Source organism: Lissotriton vulgaris, chromosome 11, assembly GCF_964263255.1.
Source record: "Lissotriton vulgaris chromosome 11, aLisVul1.2, whole genome shotgun sequence".
NCBI classification, from domain to species: domain Eukaryota; kingdom Metazoa; phylum Chordata; class Amphibia; order Caudata; family Salamandridae; genus Lissotriton; species Lissotriton vulgaris.
The window spans coordinates 635598051-635614106 of NC_141699.1; the positions used below are offsets into that span (position 1 = coordinate 635598051).

A 16056-nucleotide genomic window follows, 5' to 3' on the forward strand; every position below is an offset into this window, starting at 1 on the left:
GGTGGACAAAAATATTTACAAAAAGGGGTGGTGAGGGACAGAGTCTCTGAATTAAGCAGAAAGCTCTCACCCAGTCAAAAGATCAGGGCTAGATCCAACACCGTTTTTTAGCTCACTGCACCATCCCAGTTTCAGAACCTGGCTGTATGCAAATTAGTCTGTTCCTGTCCCAGTGCATGATGGGAACAGGACAAACCAAACTACAGAAGCCAATTCTTACACTGGGAAGGAAACAAGCTCCCGGGGACCGGTTTCTGGCATTACAGCCGTCTTCGGCCCGGTTTGCTTGAATCCTGATGGTGCAATGAGCAAGGGTCTCACATCTGAGAATACCCTTCCACGCTTAGGGTGGACAAAAATATTTACAAAAAGGGGTGGTGAGGGACAGAGTCTCTGAATTAAGCAGAAAGCTCTCACCCAGTCAAAAGATCAGGGCTAGATCCAACACCGTTTTTTAGCTCACTGCACCATCCCAGTTTCAGAACCTGGCTGTATGCAAATTAGTCTGTTCCTGTCCCAGTGCATGATGGGAACAGGACAAACCAAACTACAGAAGCCAATTCTTACACTGGGAAGGAAACAAGCTCCCGGGGACCGGTTTCTGGCATTACAGCCGTCTTCGGCCCGGTTTGCTTGAATCCTGATGGTGCAATGAGCAAGGGTCTCACATCTGAGAATACCCTTCCACGCTTAGGGTGGACAAAAATATTTACAAAAAGGGGTGGTGAGGGACAGAGTCTCTGAATTAAGCAGAAAGCTCTCACCCAGTCAAAAGATCAGGGCTAGATCCAACACCGTTTTTTAGCTCACTGCACCATCCCAGTTTCAGAACCTGGCTGTATGCAAATTAGTCTGTTCCTGTCCCAGTGCATGATGGGAACAGGACAAACCAAACTACAGAAGCCAATTCTTACACTGGGAAGGAAACAAGCTCCCGGGGACCGGTTTCTGGCATTACAGCCGTCTTCGGCCCGGTTTGCTTGAATCCTGATGGTGCAATGAGCAAGGGTCTCACATCTGAGAATACCCTTCCACGCTTAGGGTGGACAAAAATATTTACAAAAAGGGGTGGTGAGGTCATCATTGCTACATTCTAGTATGGGATCGTTAATTTTCAAAAGCACTAGCGCTTCCTTCTCTGCTAAATCTGTAGTTTCCTAAATTCTGACTTTTGGATCAAAAAGGGTGTTAGACTGGTGTGTCTTCGCCCCCTCCTTGTTTGTCCAGTTTCTATCAACATGCCCCCATGATTCCCCCATCATTGTGGGCCTGAGAACACCCACACTCCTCTTTGCTGAATACACTTTGCTAGTGTCCTAGTAAAAGAGTGGTCTCCAGTGTCTATTAAATCGATTTGATGAATTCTGTTCATAGCTGAGTCTGATAGTAAACACCACTAAAACAAAGTTCATGAGCATTAACTAACACAATGCGTTTAGAGGAAGATGTCTCTTTAATTCTGTGAAATTGAGAAAGTAGAGGCCTTTGACAATTTAGGAATCAGGTTGTCACCTAAACTGTCATGGAAAGCACACATAGACAGAGCCTCCCTTAAACACAACCAAACTGTGGGCGCTATGCTTAAAGAACACTGAGCATCGTTCACAAAGCTAGTAACTCCAGTGCTGCAACTTTATGATGCAAAACCAGTGGGAAAAAATCTGAATTGGGCCGAGTTCTGGGGCTTTCAAAACCTTGCTGGTTTAACTAAAACTAAAAAAAGTTCCAGAGAAATCTAGTTGTGCTGCTGGTCAGCAACCCGCTGCAACCGCTGAATCTTGATCTAGAGAGGAGTTTAATAGCAGACAAAACAAGAATTAGACCTGTTTTGTTCTGGAGAATGCTGAGAGCCACACCGGAATTAGCCCCTTATGCCAAAGCTCTGCAAGAACTAACGGAGCTGGACCGATTCCACAAAACTGAGTGGCTCCACAACGGGAAACAGCGTTTAGAACTCGGTCGTTACACCGACCGCATTGTTAGTAAGCAATATCTTTACATCGCAAGTCATTAGAACGACTTGCTGTAGGGGGCGCTAAGGTATTGGATATGAAATCCAACACCTTCCCCGCTGTTGCACAAACTGGAGTAGGAATAGTAAATAATACTATTCCTAAATCCAGAGCATCCCCTACAGCAAGATGTTGTAATGACTTGCTATGTAAGGGTATTGCGTACGAACAACACGTTGTTGTAACGACCACGTTGTAAAAGTATGCATTGTAATAGCATGCGATGTAGAACGATATATAACATCAAGTAACTGCTGTGCTTTCTGGGGCTACCCGATTTGTGGGATTTCTCTCAGGGTATCTGCCTCTCCCCCAAAGAAAAAAATCAAAGAAATATGCTGTACTTGGGTTGACTAGAAAATGACCAATATGGCGAACAGGGGTTCACTGACTACTGAATTTTTATATGTTCAAGAGTTGCAGTGCCCTTCATCCCTAATTAAATGTTATTACAGACCCCACTGATAGGAAGAATATTCAGTTTAGATTTGAAACTCTGCCCTTAATACATTTACAGCTAAATGATCACCTACTGCTGCATTGATCCTGATGTGCCCAGCTTGCAATGTTTCTAATGAAACTACTGCAAAATGTCTTATTTGCCTGCCCTATTATATTCGCCAAAGGCTGTGATGGCTTAAACCAGTCTCCTACTAGATGGGCACCACAAGACATGCTGAAGCCTTAAGAATTCTAAAATCAGCTCTAGACCATTGTTTGCCTGTGCGGCAGCTAAATTACTAGGAAGGGTGTGGTTTCTATGACGCAAAGCTATAGCATCATATCTTTAACATCTACAGATTACGTAGCAGTTTAAAGCTCTTAAGGAAGGACCTGTCACCTCCTATTGTGTTCCATACACAAATCTACACAAGGCAGGAACACCTTCAGTATACATAGCGGACCCTGATGAGATTTCTGTAGGAATCAGGTCTGTTACCTACTCGCCTCTTCTGTTTGACCTCCGACTTTAGATTAGAAGGCCAATTAGAATTTTAAAGTATCTTTCCTCAAAATTTAATCTTTTTCCTTGGTCTGTTTAACTTAAGTTGCCTTGCCTAAACAAAAGTGAGTGCCACCAGATAGGTGCCCAGCCTCAAGTTCCCACAACTACATGGCCAGCTGGCTCGTGTTTGGGGATATAATACAAATGTAAATTTCAGCATTTTTAAAAATTTGACAATTCATCAATAAGAACCACAATCAATCTTGAAGCATAATCCTTTGATACTCAAACCTTAGATACTGCAACTGTTTTCAAACCCGCACTCCTTCAGACTTCGGGATCCGAGCTTTGGCTGCGGGCATGAAGTTCTATCTATTTGGGGCTCTATTAAGTCGATGTATTTAAATACCACTTCTCTTTCTCATTATGTAAACCATCCTCTGCTACCAACTTTAATGGAGCCGGGATCCCAGTTAAGCTGCTAAGTTTATGCAATACCAATAGTTTTACCTCTACATTAGGGAAAGATCCCCGCTTGGTTTTCTTCTTCTTCTAGAGGTCTAGATGAACTTTTGACGTAAAATGAGATTATCAAAAATCAAAAGGGTAGGGAGGAGGAATAAATGTCCATTTATTTCCCCGGGTAGGTACGAGAGTAATCAAGTGGGAGAAAATGGACACTAGTTACAATTCTAAACCATTGGAATGAATTTCCATGGTATCCTCAAAAACTCAATGTGTGTTGGTAATGCGGTATATATCTTTCATCCGCCCCTACATTGTAGTTTTGGCAGTTATCATAGGATACCATAGATTGTGCTGGGTGCCTGCCTCATCCAGAGGCTCCTCTGGTCTAGATTGCAGTGTCCAGAGATGAAAAATACGCCCCCAAGAGGGTAGGGTGTGTGCAAAAGAAAAAAGGTAAAATAAGATCTACGCCATAAACAACTTTAATGAGTGGTGAGGATCTAATGTTTAAAAATAATTCGGTACTTGTGCTAGATCGGGTTACTAGATCTAGAAGTGTGACTTTCAAAAAAGTGTCGACATGTTTCAGCCCCCTTTGGCTCAACGGAGTCTATGGGGCTTTCGTCAGGACCAAACAGACAGACAAGACATGAAATGTTTACTTACACAATTCGTGTAGTTTGCATGGGTTGAGTATTAATAGGGTATACAATGACCACTTGTTCTCTTATAACCTGTAAGAGAAAAACAGACAGGAATATACAACACGTGGATAAATATCATAGTGTGTATATAGGGGGCTCCAGAGTTAGCATTAGTCTAATCAACTCGGTTATTGTGTTTCTCGCAGGTTTTTTGTTCTTCTATTGGCGAACCGGGGTTTAGGCCAATCAAATTTCCCAGTGTTGAGAATTTTCCAGTTTTTATTCACCAATTTTTGAACTTCATATGTTGAAGGACAGAATGTTGTCACACATGTGACCAAGTCTGGTGTGGCGAATCAGCTCTGTGACAACCTGACGAAGTCTTAAACTTGACGTTATTGGGTAAGACTCAGAAAATTCACTTTAGCGAACCCGTTTTTTATAACGAGTTTAGTTTTCACAGATGCCCGTTACTATACCGCTTTAATATACCACTTTAACACCCGGCGCTAGGCTAGTTCTTGAGGCACAGAGGTCTTCGCAAACGCAGACCTCCACGCTATTGGCTAATGGTAACATAATATTTGATGTCTAAGAGCGAATGATTGTCACTAAACTCTACGCTATATTATTGTTGAAGCTCAGGGGTCTTATTACATGCAGATCTTATTACATGCAGACCTTAAAATACGTTCTCAAGCCCAACAGTTTCTTGACTACTAACTACAATCTCATAAGAGTGTACACACATGTTTAATGCAAACGTTGCTTTCACCAATCCCCCCTTATTTCTCTGCCCTACAAGGTTCTCCTCCACATCATGAATTGTAAAACACAATAACCGAGTTGATTAGACTAATGCTAACTCTGGAGCCCCCTATATACACACTATGATATTTATCCACGTGTTGTATATTCCTGTCTGTTTTTCTCTTACAGGTTATAAGAGAACAAGTGGTCATTGTATACCCTATTAATACTCAACCCATGCAAACTACACGAATTGTGTAAGTAAACATTTCATGTCTTGTCTGTCTGTTTGGTCCTGACGAAAGCCCCATAGACTCCGATGAGCCAAAGGGGGCTGAAACATGTCGACACTTTTTTGAAAGTCACACTTCTAGATCTAGTAATCCGATCTAGCACAAGTACCGAATTATTTTTAAACATTAGATCCTCACCACTCATTAAAGTTGTTTATGGCGTAGATCTTATTTTAACTTTTTTCTTTTGCACACACCCTACCCTCTTGGGGGCGTATTTTTCATCTCTGGACACTGCAATCTAGACCAGAGGAGCCTCTGGATGAGGCAGGCACCCAGCACAATCTATGGTATCCTATGATAACTGCCAAAACTACAATGTAGGGGCGGATGAAAGATATATACCGCATTACCAACACACATTGAGTTTTTGAGGATACCATGGAAATTCTATCCAATGGTTTAGAATTGTAACTAGTGTCCATTTTCTCCCACTTGATTACTCTCGTAAAATGAGATTAACCAGGAGCTGAACATCAATATCAATACAATAAATGAATCATCTACCTATTGGAGTTAATGATGCGAGTTGAGTAATGTTTCAAGGGTTTTTATTAATTAAATATTTTTTGTACGTCTTTATCTATATATGTAAAAACGAATGTATGTCCGTCTGTCTGTTTGTCCTTTATGCATTACTACACCATTCATCAGATCGCCATGAAACTTTGGGAAGTTGTTGAGTACACTCCTGCGAAGGTTTTTGGGATTATTCTTTTTTAAATATCGCCCCCCCAGGGCCCTCATAATCTTTTGAATACTGATGTACGCACCAGATGGAAAAACTACAAATCGTGTATCCACAAGCACTCGAATAAATAAATAGAATTAAAACACCATTCATCCGATCGCCATGAAACTTTGGGAAGTTGTTGAGTCCACTCCCGCAAAGGTTTCTGGCATAATTTGTTTTAAAATATCGCCCCCCCCAGGGCCCTCATAATTTTTCGAATACTGATGTACGCACCAGACGGAAAAACAAAAAATCATGTATCCACAAGCACTCGAATAAATAAATAGAATTAAAACAGCATTCATTCGATCGCCAGGAAACTTTGGGATGTTGTTGAGTACACTCCTGTGAAGATTTCTGGCATAACATATTTTTAAATATCGGCCCCCCAGGGCCCTCATAATCTTTAGAATACTGATGTACGCATAAGACGGAAAAACAAAAAATTGTGTATCCAAAAGCACTCAAATAAATAAATAGAATTAAAACAGCACTCATCCGATCGCCAGGAAACTTTGGGAAGTTGTTCAGTACACTCCAGCGAAGGTTTCTGGCATACATTTTTTTAAAATATCGGCCCCCCAGGGCCCTCATAATCTTTCGAATACTGATGTACGCACAAGACGGAAAAACTAAAAATTGTGTGAATCCACAAGCACTCGAATAAATAAATGGAATTAAAACAGCATTCATCCGATCGCCAGGAAACTCTGGGAAGTTGTTGAGTACACTCCTGCGAAGGTTTCTGGCATAATTTTTTTTTAAATATCGGCACCCCAGGGCCCTCATAATCTTTCGAATACTGATGTATGCACCAGACGGAAAAACAACAAATCGTGTATCCACAAGCACTCAAATAAATAAATAGAATTAAAACAGCATTCATTCGATCGCCACAAAACTTTGGGATGTTGTTGAGTACACTCCTGTGAAGATTTCTGGCATAACATATTTTTAAATATCGGCCCCCCAGGGCCCTCATAATCTTTAGAATACTGATGTACGCACAAGACGGAAAAATTAAAAAATTGTGTATCCAAAAGCACTCGAATAAATAAATAGAATTAAAACAGCACTCATCCGATCGCCAGGAAACTTTGGGAAGTTGTTCAGTACACTCCAGCGAAAATTTCTGGCATACATTTTTTTAAAATATCGGCCCCCCAGGGCCCTCATAATCTTTCGAATACTGATGTACGCACAAGACGGAAAAACAAAAAATTGTGTATCCACAAGCACTCGAATAAATAAATGGAATTAAAACAGCATTCATCTGATCGCCAGAAAACTCTGGGAAGTTGTTGAGTACACTCCCGCGAAGGTTTCTGGCATAATTTTTTTTTAAATATCGGCACCCCAGGGCCCTCATAATCTTTCGAATACTGATGTATGCACCAGACGGAAAAACAAAAAATTGTGTATCCACAAGCACTCGAATAAATAAATAGAATTAAAACGACACTTTAAACTGTTTTCCATATTAAAATGAATAAGTTTCAATAAAAATTACACAATGTAAATTGAATGTTATCATAACGAGTTTCCTTGAATTTCCTTTCTTCGGAGATCGCAGCAATGCGCGACGGGTAAGCTAGTTATATACAGAATGAAGAAAATGTTTGTTTGTCTCATTTAGCGACGTGTAAGTTAAGTAATCAATAATCAATTAATTTAAAATAGAACAATAAAGCGTGTTTCACAAAGGAAACAAATCCCTTTTCGAAATAAGTTGAGGGTTTGGCAGAAAGAGCATCAGCTGATGAAGAGTCCAGATTTGAAAGAGATAAGAAAGGTTGAAGTTTCTGCATTAAAAAAAAAGTTTTAATTCAAATGTCAGCAAGCTAATAAGTATCTCAAAAATCTCAGAACCTTTCACAAAGAGAAGTAATGAATAGGTCAGAATGGTGATACAGACAGGGTAAAGCTCTAAGCAGAGTGTCATGCAAAGTCCTCAAAAATGTCCTGCTTCTCCTAACAAAGTCCAAAACTACTCTAGGAAGATATACTTTTTATTAGTGAGAAAAGACTTAACTGTTTCATTATGTGATTTCATTGCCTCCGAGTCATGCAATCATCTTCTCATTTGTTCATGGGAACAAGACTGCTCTCCATCATATCAACGGAAAGACAAAAGTCATCAGACAAAGATGGACTTGTGTAACTTATTATCAACTACATTGTATATCTTAAATCTCCATAATATCATTCAGGAAAGCTTATGAAAACAAATTTTAAAGTATGACTTCCACATTACCTAGGCTTTTTATTCATGACTTTCTAGATCTCTATTGTTTAACTTGAAACATTTGATAAAATCTAGTATAAAATATATGCAATAAGCCTATGTGAAGGTTGAGACAAATTCTTTCCATTCATCTGAAGTGTCAACTCATCTCAACATTTTAACAGTTCAGATTCTTAGCCCAGGTCAGTTCTTCAGAAAACATGATCACAGCTCATGTTAATTCTGCACATTATTATTTCCAACTATTTTTTCTTTAAACGTATTTCACACTCTCCCAATAGTCTGGTGGAATTTGAAAGTATAAATCCACAAATTCAAACTATATGCTAATAAATGGATTTTGAAAAGATGCATAGTGACAACAATAAGAACTCTTCACACATTTCGAACTTAAGCATGTGTTTTGATGTTCAATGCTTCGAGTCTGATTTGGATCCCAGATTAAAATGAGAGACGTGTAAAGAGCCAAGAGTTTTATGAGATTTTGCCTTTTACATGCTGCAATTTAATGACCGATTCAGTCACTAAGTGCGCCAAGGGCCAAGGTGCAACTGTGCTAGGAGGCATATCAGCCAAAAAGCAAAACAGTAAAAGCTTGATCAAAAAGCATATGGTGTGTGACCCAGTAGGGCCAAAACATCAATATTCCACAGGGGTGAAGATAACCTGAACAGGTGCTGATTGTGATTGTACTTAGAATATTGTCCCCCAGAATATCGTGATAGTGGAATACAGAGGATACAATATTGGGGAACAAAATATCAAAAGATAAGTTGATATAGGGAAGTATACATTTACTATTCCTAGCTCCAAATATATGTACTTCAAAGATATATGTACACTGTAGGTACATATAGGTGGAGCTAGGTATAGAAAATCTAGACTTACTTATGTACAATTTCTTTTAATATATTTTGTCCAAAATATTGTGTCCCATCTATGTTTTGGGGTCTCACTTGAGGGTGCACACTGCTGGAAATGTATATGCATGGTACAAGAAAGTGTGCACTGAATCAGCATGTGTAAAGATGAAAAAGCACTGAGGGTGTATGTATTAAAGCCAATAACATTGACTTAATTTTCACTGAAAGAAACTTGCAAAAGTAAATCTGGACCAAAGTCTACAACAGAGCTTAGCTAGCTCAATGATGATCTCTTCAAGATGAAACAAAAGGAAAGCACCCTTAAAATAAAAGGAATAGTATCATAATAGCCAGGAAACAGGACATAGAACTGAATAGAGTTCTGTGGGGAAAAGGCTGTTATCACCAGAGCACAGAAAGTATCCTTCCAAGCCTAGGGCCCATAATTTCAGCAAAGAACTGTTCCAGATCTTAAATTATCTAGTTGCCTCTAAAACAGCATAGTTTACCATACTTCCCAGGGCCGGACTGGCTACCGGGCAGTTGTGTGTGCTGCCGAGCTGGGGGCTGACTTCGTTGATCGGGACCTGCGTGTGAAGAACGAAATTCGTTTTGCATTTTTTATTTCAATGCGCACGCAGGTCCCCATCAACGAAATAAGCCCCCACAAAAGAGAAATTAGCCCCCAGCTCGGAAGCACACACAACTGCCCGGTAGCCAGTCCGGCCCTGATACTTCCTGAAACAAAACTGTAAGAATCTGATGTCCTTCTTTAACAGCCAATGTGAGATCAGTTAGGCAAGCATATTTACATCAGATATTCACTAAATTGCTAAAAGCCGGCAATCTACAGTTGCCTGCTATCAACAAATTTCCTAATAGCATCGGTTTTCACATTAAAGTCTTTTCCATCACCTTTCATCTCTAAGGAAGGCTCAGCATCTTAGATGTCTGTTATGCAATGTAGAGTGCATTAGGATCAACCCTGAGACACAATGGCTAGTCTCTCTGGATATTGAGGCTCTTTACACAAACCCTGAGACACATTGACTAGTCTCTCTGGATATCGAGGCTCTTTACACAAATATTCCTCAAACAGAAACAGTAAAAATAGTGAGTAATCTTCTTCAAGGGGAAGAAGGCAATTTAACACCGCAAGGCCATTTAATAATTGAATTTGTAGATATTATCCGGAGGAATAACATTTCTCTGTTTAACTGAGAGTTCTATTGTGAAAAGAAAGGGACCAGTATGGGGCCACATGTGCCCCAGTTTGCCATATTTATATGATGGGCTTTTGAAGAAAAGCATATATTAAATTAAATGGCACCCTTTTTTGAAAATGTATATCACTGGTCCTGTTTTATTGAAGATGTTTTCTTTTTATGGGAAGGAACCAAGGAAGGTCTATCCAACTTCATACACTAGTTAAACTGTGGAGATCCCAATTTGAATATCACCTCAACCATGAGTCAATCCCATTGTGCCTTTTTAGATATTTAAATAGTATCAAAAGGGGGATTTTTGGAAGTAGAAATTTTTACCAAAACACAGACCGGAATACAGTCCTCCATTATACCAGTAATCACCCACACTGTAAGAAGGACATTATACCATTTGGTCAGTTTCTCCGCCTGAGAAGAATTTGACCATCTATGACACATTTTGAAACTCATGCGGACACTTTAAAAGGAAAATTAATGAATAGAAGATATCCAAAAATAATGATTAGGCAAGTTTATAAAAGAGCAAAATATTAAAATAGAGAGAGCCTCTTTGAGTCAAACATTAAAGTAGTGGATAGACAACAAAGAATAGTTTGTGTAACAAACTTCTCTTGCGTAAGTAACAAAATAAAAAGTGTAATTAACAGAAGTTGACCATTATTGAATGAAAGAGATAAAGAAAAATTAGAAAAGCCACTCTTTGCATACAGAAGAAATAGGACGCTTAGAAATGGGTTGGTACATTAATATACAGAATCTAAAGGCCCACTACAGAGAAGTATTATTAATGGTAGTAAAGTTTTAGGAAATTTTAGATGTGGAAACTGTTGCAATTGCAGCTATATGATGAGCGGTAAAGACATAACACTAAATGGAGTGAAACCTCATTATAATACGGTAATGAACTATAGGACCAAGAATGCAATTTATTTAATTATTTGTCCCTGTGACAGAGGGTATGTAGGAGAAACTGCGAGAGAGGTCCGCATTAGATTAAACAAACATAGATCAGCAAGAAAAATGCTCCTCTTACAGAACATTGGCTAGAATGTAAACACTAAGAAAGTGACCTGAAATTGTGTTTTCTTGAGAAAATAACCGGTACTATGAGAGGAGTAAATCTTAATACGAACGGAAAAGGTGGAACAGTTCTATATGAGCAAGCCTAGCATATACAAATATGGCTTGAAGAACAGAGATGAATGGGAGATTGTTAAGATAAAAGAAGGAATATAGAGGCAATAAATAAAAGGAAGGATAAATAATAGAAGTTAGAAAGGTCTTATTAACAATGAATGGTAATATAGTGAACATTGATGAAGTTTCCACAAGGGCAGCTATAGATAAAGGATCACTTGAATTCATCAGGAAAGAAAATACTAATCAATCCTTTATGGATAAAAAATCAAAACATGCAAATTTCATCATGGTTTTATTAACCAATATATAGCAATCAGCAAGATAGTTCTCTTATTAAATATAAAGAACAATAATAAATCTCATAAAAAAGAGTCAAAAATTATATTAATGTTTATATCCTAACAGAGAAAATAATGGAATGACTGCAGGTTAAGTGATGTAGATCCCGCTGTGCAATACCTATTAGTATGTGAAGTTGTATGCATATTCCTTTGAGGAATTATTAGCGGATACACTCAAAATAAATTAGAATATATAAATCACTGAGCTCCCTTAAATGAGTTTACTATAAATTATACTCATATAGGGCACTTGATTGCCTCATTAGGAGAGTCCATAAAACTCTGGTATAGAGCTGATAACCGAAAAGGGTTCTGAATATAAAACAGTTTAGCTAAATTACATGCAAGATATTTAGACCATGTACAAAGAATAATACGATCAATAGGAATAGGCCCAAATAATGGATAGTAGATATCTCGAGGTATTATATTGATCATTCCCCCTTTCCATTATGGCTTCCACGTTAGCTTCATTCACTATTACACACGCTCGAATTAGTTCATATGGGGTGGTGACGGGTATAGTTAAACATCAATATATATTTTTGAAAAAAAATATGGAAAACGTAATGAATTTAAAAATGAAATAGTGAACATGATTTGGATAGTCAACTATGAGAATATTTAATTTTGTTGATTTTAGAAACTGAAACGTAAAGCCTGACTCTAATATGGCAGCTAAATTAATGAAACAGGCGGAACCGGAAGATTTAAAAGGGTGGGTGCATTGACGGCGTCTGTGTGACTCATGAACGCCTGATTAATCTGACGGGAACACAAAGTAATAATATCAGGACTTATTAGAAAAATAGGTATCTGATTACAGATTTTAAATACAGGGGATGATAATTAATGACAAACTGCAGCAGAACTAACTGTTAAAAGCAAAAGTTTCGCCTGATCCCAAGGTTAAATATATTGAATTAGATAAAAGGCGTGAACATTTCAAAACCCATCAATTATTCTATTGTATGGAAAATACGTTTTCTAATATTACAAGACCGTGTTTACCATAGAAATATAATAATAGACACATAGTTGATGTTTTTATTTTCAGAACACGCGGCTCAAAAGAAACAAAGTCCGAATATAAGGCGTAAAATAAAAGTAATAAGAATCACCAACAAATATAACATTGAGGAGATGTGTAAGAATTATATTATGGAGCTGGTTAATATGGAGGAAAACAAAAGGAAATTCAAGGTAAATAATAAAAAGCGAACATAATGATCATAAACGCTTAGAGTTAGTTAAAAATGAAGCAATACTCAATAGTTTCTTTAAATGCTGTTATGCTGTGGAAGTCAAGACTGAATAACGAGTGGTAAACCAGACAAAAGGAGTAATTACATCTATTGACTCATCTGGACGGTTGATAAACATACACGTTACTTTAGAGTAAGTTCTCTTTAGTTAATTAGATCTTTAAAACAAACAAGGATGATTTTACAAGAAGGGCTTTCTGAATATACATATCTTATATACACAGATAGGAGATAAAAAAGAAAAAAAGTATAAAAAATAGAAACCAAGTGAACCAAAAAGAGGTATATAAAATGTATTGTTATATATAGAGAAGACTTCCAAGAAGGAAAACTGAAAAAACGACAAATACGGTTTAATAGCAAATTCTACTCGGGTCCCCCAAAAACAGCTGCGGGGGGAAATATGTGTTGAAGGTATTGATCAAATGGGAAGGAACTCATAATAAAATAATATCCAGGTATGTGAGAAGTATGGAGAAAGAATCTATATAGCAAGAATGACAGACTATAGAGACATACATTGAGTTGTTTGATGTATTTGTGACTACTCTGTATCGTTCACAGTGAGAAAAATGTTCTTCTGTTATTGCATTTTAGGTATTATGATTAATTTTATCATTTTGTCCTGAAGAAGGTGGAGCAAATCAGAAATAAACCACCGAAACGCCACGTAAACATGTTTGTGTGATTCATAATGTGAACATTTGTAATTTGTGTGTGTGATATTCATTTTGATATTTTCAAAATTGACTCTGGTCTGGAAAGTAGTATCATTGATAGTGTTTCTATACTACAGTGATAAACATGGGTAAATAGTACCGATATTGTCTTAAAAATCCACTTTACGCAGATACAATTAGATAATATATTGCTTTTATTCATTGGTTTTAACATTGTTTGTGATACTCTGTGACAACACATTTTTCTATGAAAAGTATTTTTCAATAGATCTTAACTGAACAGATTTGTGTGAATTGTCTTTTAATCACGTGTTTTTATGAATAAAGGGAGACATTTTTGCATTAATAAATACTTAAGTGTACGGAGAGTGCCATGTCTGTGAGGGGCATGAATGGATTCCCAAAATAGGTGAATAATTTTTTGGAGCAAATCTCTCAACTATTGTTAGTAGATAGGGTGGTGCATCTAAATCCATGGGTGATTGCATTGGAACACCCATGTTACTACTCATGGATTGAACCATTGACACAAAGTAATGCAAAGCAGTGTAAAGGGCTGCTTTGCATTACATTCAGGCAACTTTGCAACACAAACCAAGATGGAAATCAAATGTTAATTCCAAATAAACATATGCAAACCTACAGCATAATGTAAGTAAATCTGCATGATAAATTTCACGAATGCAGCAATTCATTCTAGTGGTCTGAAGTGAAACGCTTTCCTCATTAAAGAAATATACTTTTTGAATGTTGAAGTCTTTTGCACATATTTACACAGTGATTTACATACAATGCAGAGGTAATGTTTTGTGTTACAGTGCTTAGAGGCAAGCCCACTGTGGCAGCAACAATCCTAAGAGTGGGAATGGTAGGGGGCATAGAATGTACTACAAAAGACTCATTAACTGATATATGGTATTTTAAAGATCTACAAAATACTTTAAATGTGTCTGATACATTAGCTCATGCCCCGCCCATGACAGCTGAAGACCTGCCTGTGTCCTGGAAGCTGAAGCTGCACAGCCCTTGCTACGTCAGCTAACAAAGAGGCTAATGCCCTTGCAGCCCAATGGGTCTAGTATGTCTCCTAGGGACCCATCTCAACTTGCATACAGGACTTGGCTCACTTAAAGCACTGAACATACTGTGAAAAGTGGGTAACAGAAGAGCAGGACTATGAGTTGTAGAACTAGCAGACGAGTAATCAAGTCATGTCGGCAGAGAGAAAAGTTCAGATGCAGCCAATCAGATACAGTAAAATTTGAAAAAATAAATAACTCAGTGGTGGATCCAGAATTCATAAACAAAATGTCCACTTTGCAGCTCAGAGGGCATAATGTAACTCTTTTCTGGCCATGTTTAAACATAGCGAGCCTTCTTAATATGGAGGCACTAACACACAGATGGAGAACAGATTTGTAAATTAGAAGAGTAGACACTTACAATTTCCTCAGAAGTCACTGTACTGTCATTGAAGCGGAACCATTTGCCATTCTCCTCAGGTTTGATGAGAGCTGAGTAGTGTCCAGATTTGAATCCTCCATAATGATCACATATGGCAAAAAGATCATAGGACTTCTTATCCTAAGGCATAGAAGAGACATTACATATGGTTTAAACTAGGACAGTGTAACCACTGCAAAAAAGCATAAGACAGTCGGCACCAAAGTCAGTGGGACACACTTCGTGACAATTGCAAGATTATTTTGATCCGGCATAATGAATGCAGCTAGGGGAATCCATTTTTGCCAAATCTTCTTTAGGATAATAACAAGAAAGCCTCAGGGTTAGCTAGGGAATTATGGCGTGGTTGATGTTTCTAAAAATTGAAGAGCGATAGAAGTGGTATGGAAATGTAGCACCATTTGTTGACGTTTGTAAGAAAACTATACAATGTAGCAGACCCCAACACAATGAAATTGCACAATACACTATATACATATACATTATATATATATATATATATATATATATATATATATATATATATATATATATATATATATATATATATATATCTATATATATAAAACCAAGCATTATAACACATAACAAAATAACCACATCAGACAACAATACAACACTATAGTAAAATCACAATGAGAAACAAAACTTATATTGACAATTCAACACAACACCCAAATGCAACACAAAACCAATACCACAGAAAAACAAAAAGCAACACAACTATATCAAGAATGCAAAACACAACCTAACATAAAAAACACTACACATAAACACACCAGTACTACGCAAAGCAATACAATGCAACGCAAACCACCACACCATCATAGTAACAACACAATAGTACACAACCAAATAACCATGACAGACCACGTAATACGAATTTTAACACAATGTGACAAAAAAATACACTAATAAAGTAAGAAAGCAACACACCATCAGAATACGAGAGCACATCACAATTATACCCCACAAGAAAATACACC

At 37.7% G+C, this 16056-nt stretch overlaps 1 protein-coding gene across 1 annotated transcript in view; it reads right to left on the reverse strand.

The window, feature by feature from the left end:
- The window catches only part of LOC147683273 (uncharacterized), a 1451334-nt gene that overhangs the window by 274607 nt on the left and 1160671 nt on the right, over positions 1-16056 (reverse strand). The window contains exon 17 of the mRNA XM_086943731.1: positions 15050-15190. Within this exon, the coding sequence (XP_086799857.1) occupies positions 15050-15190 (141 nt within the window). The remainder of the gene's footprint in view (positions 1-15049; positions 15191-16056) is intronic.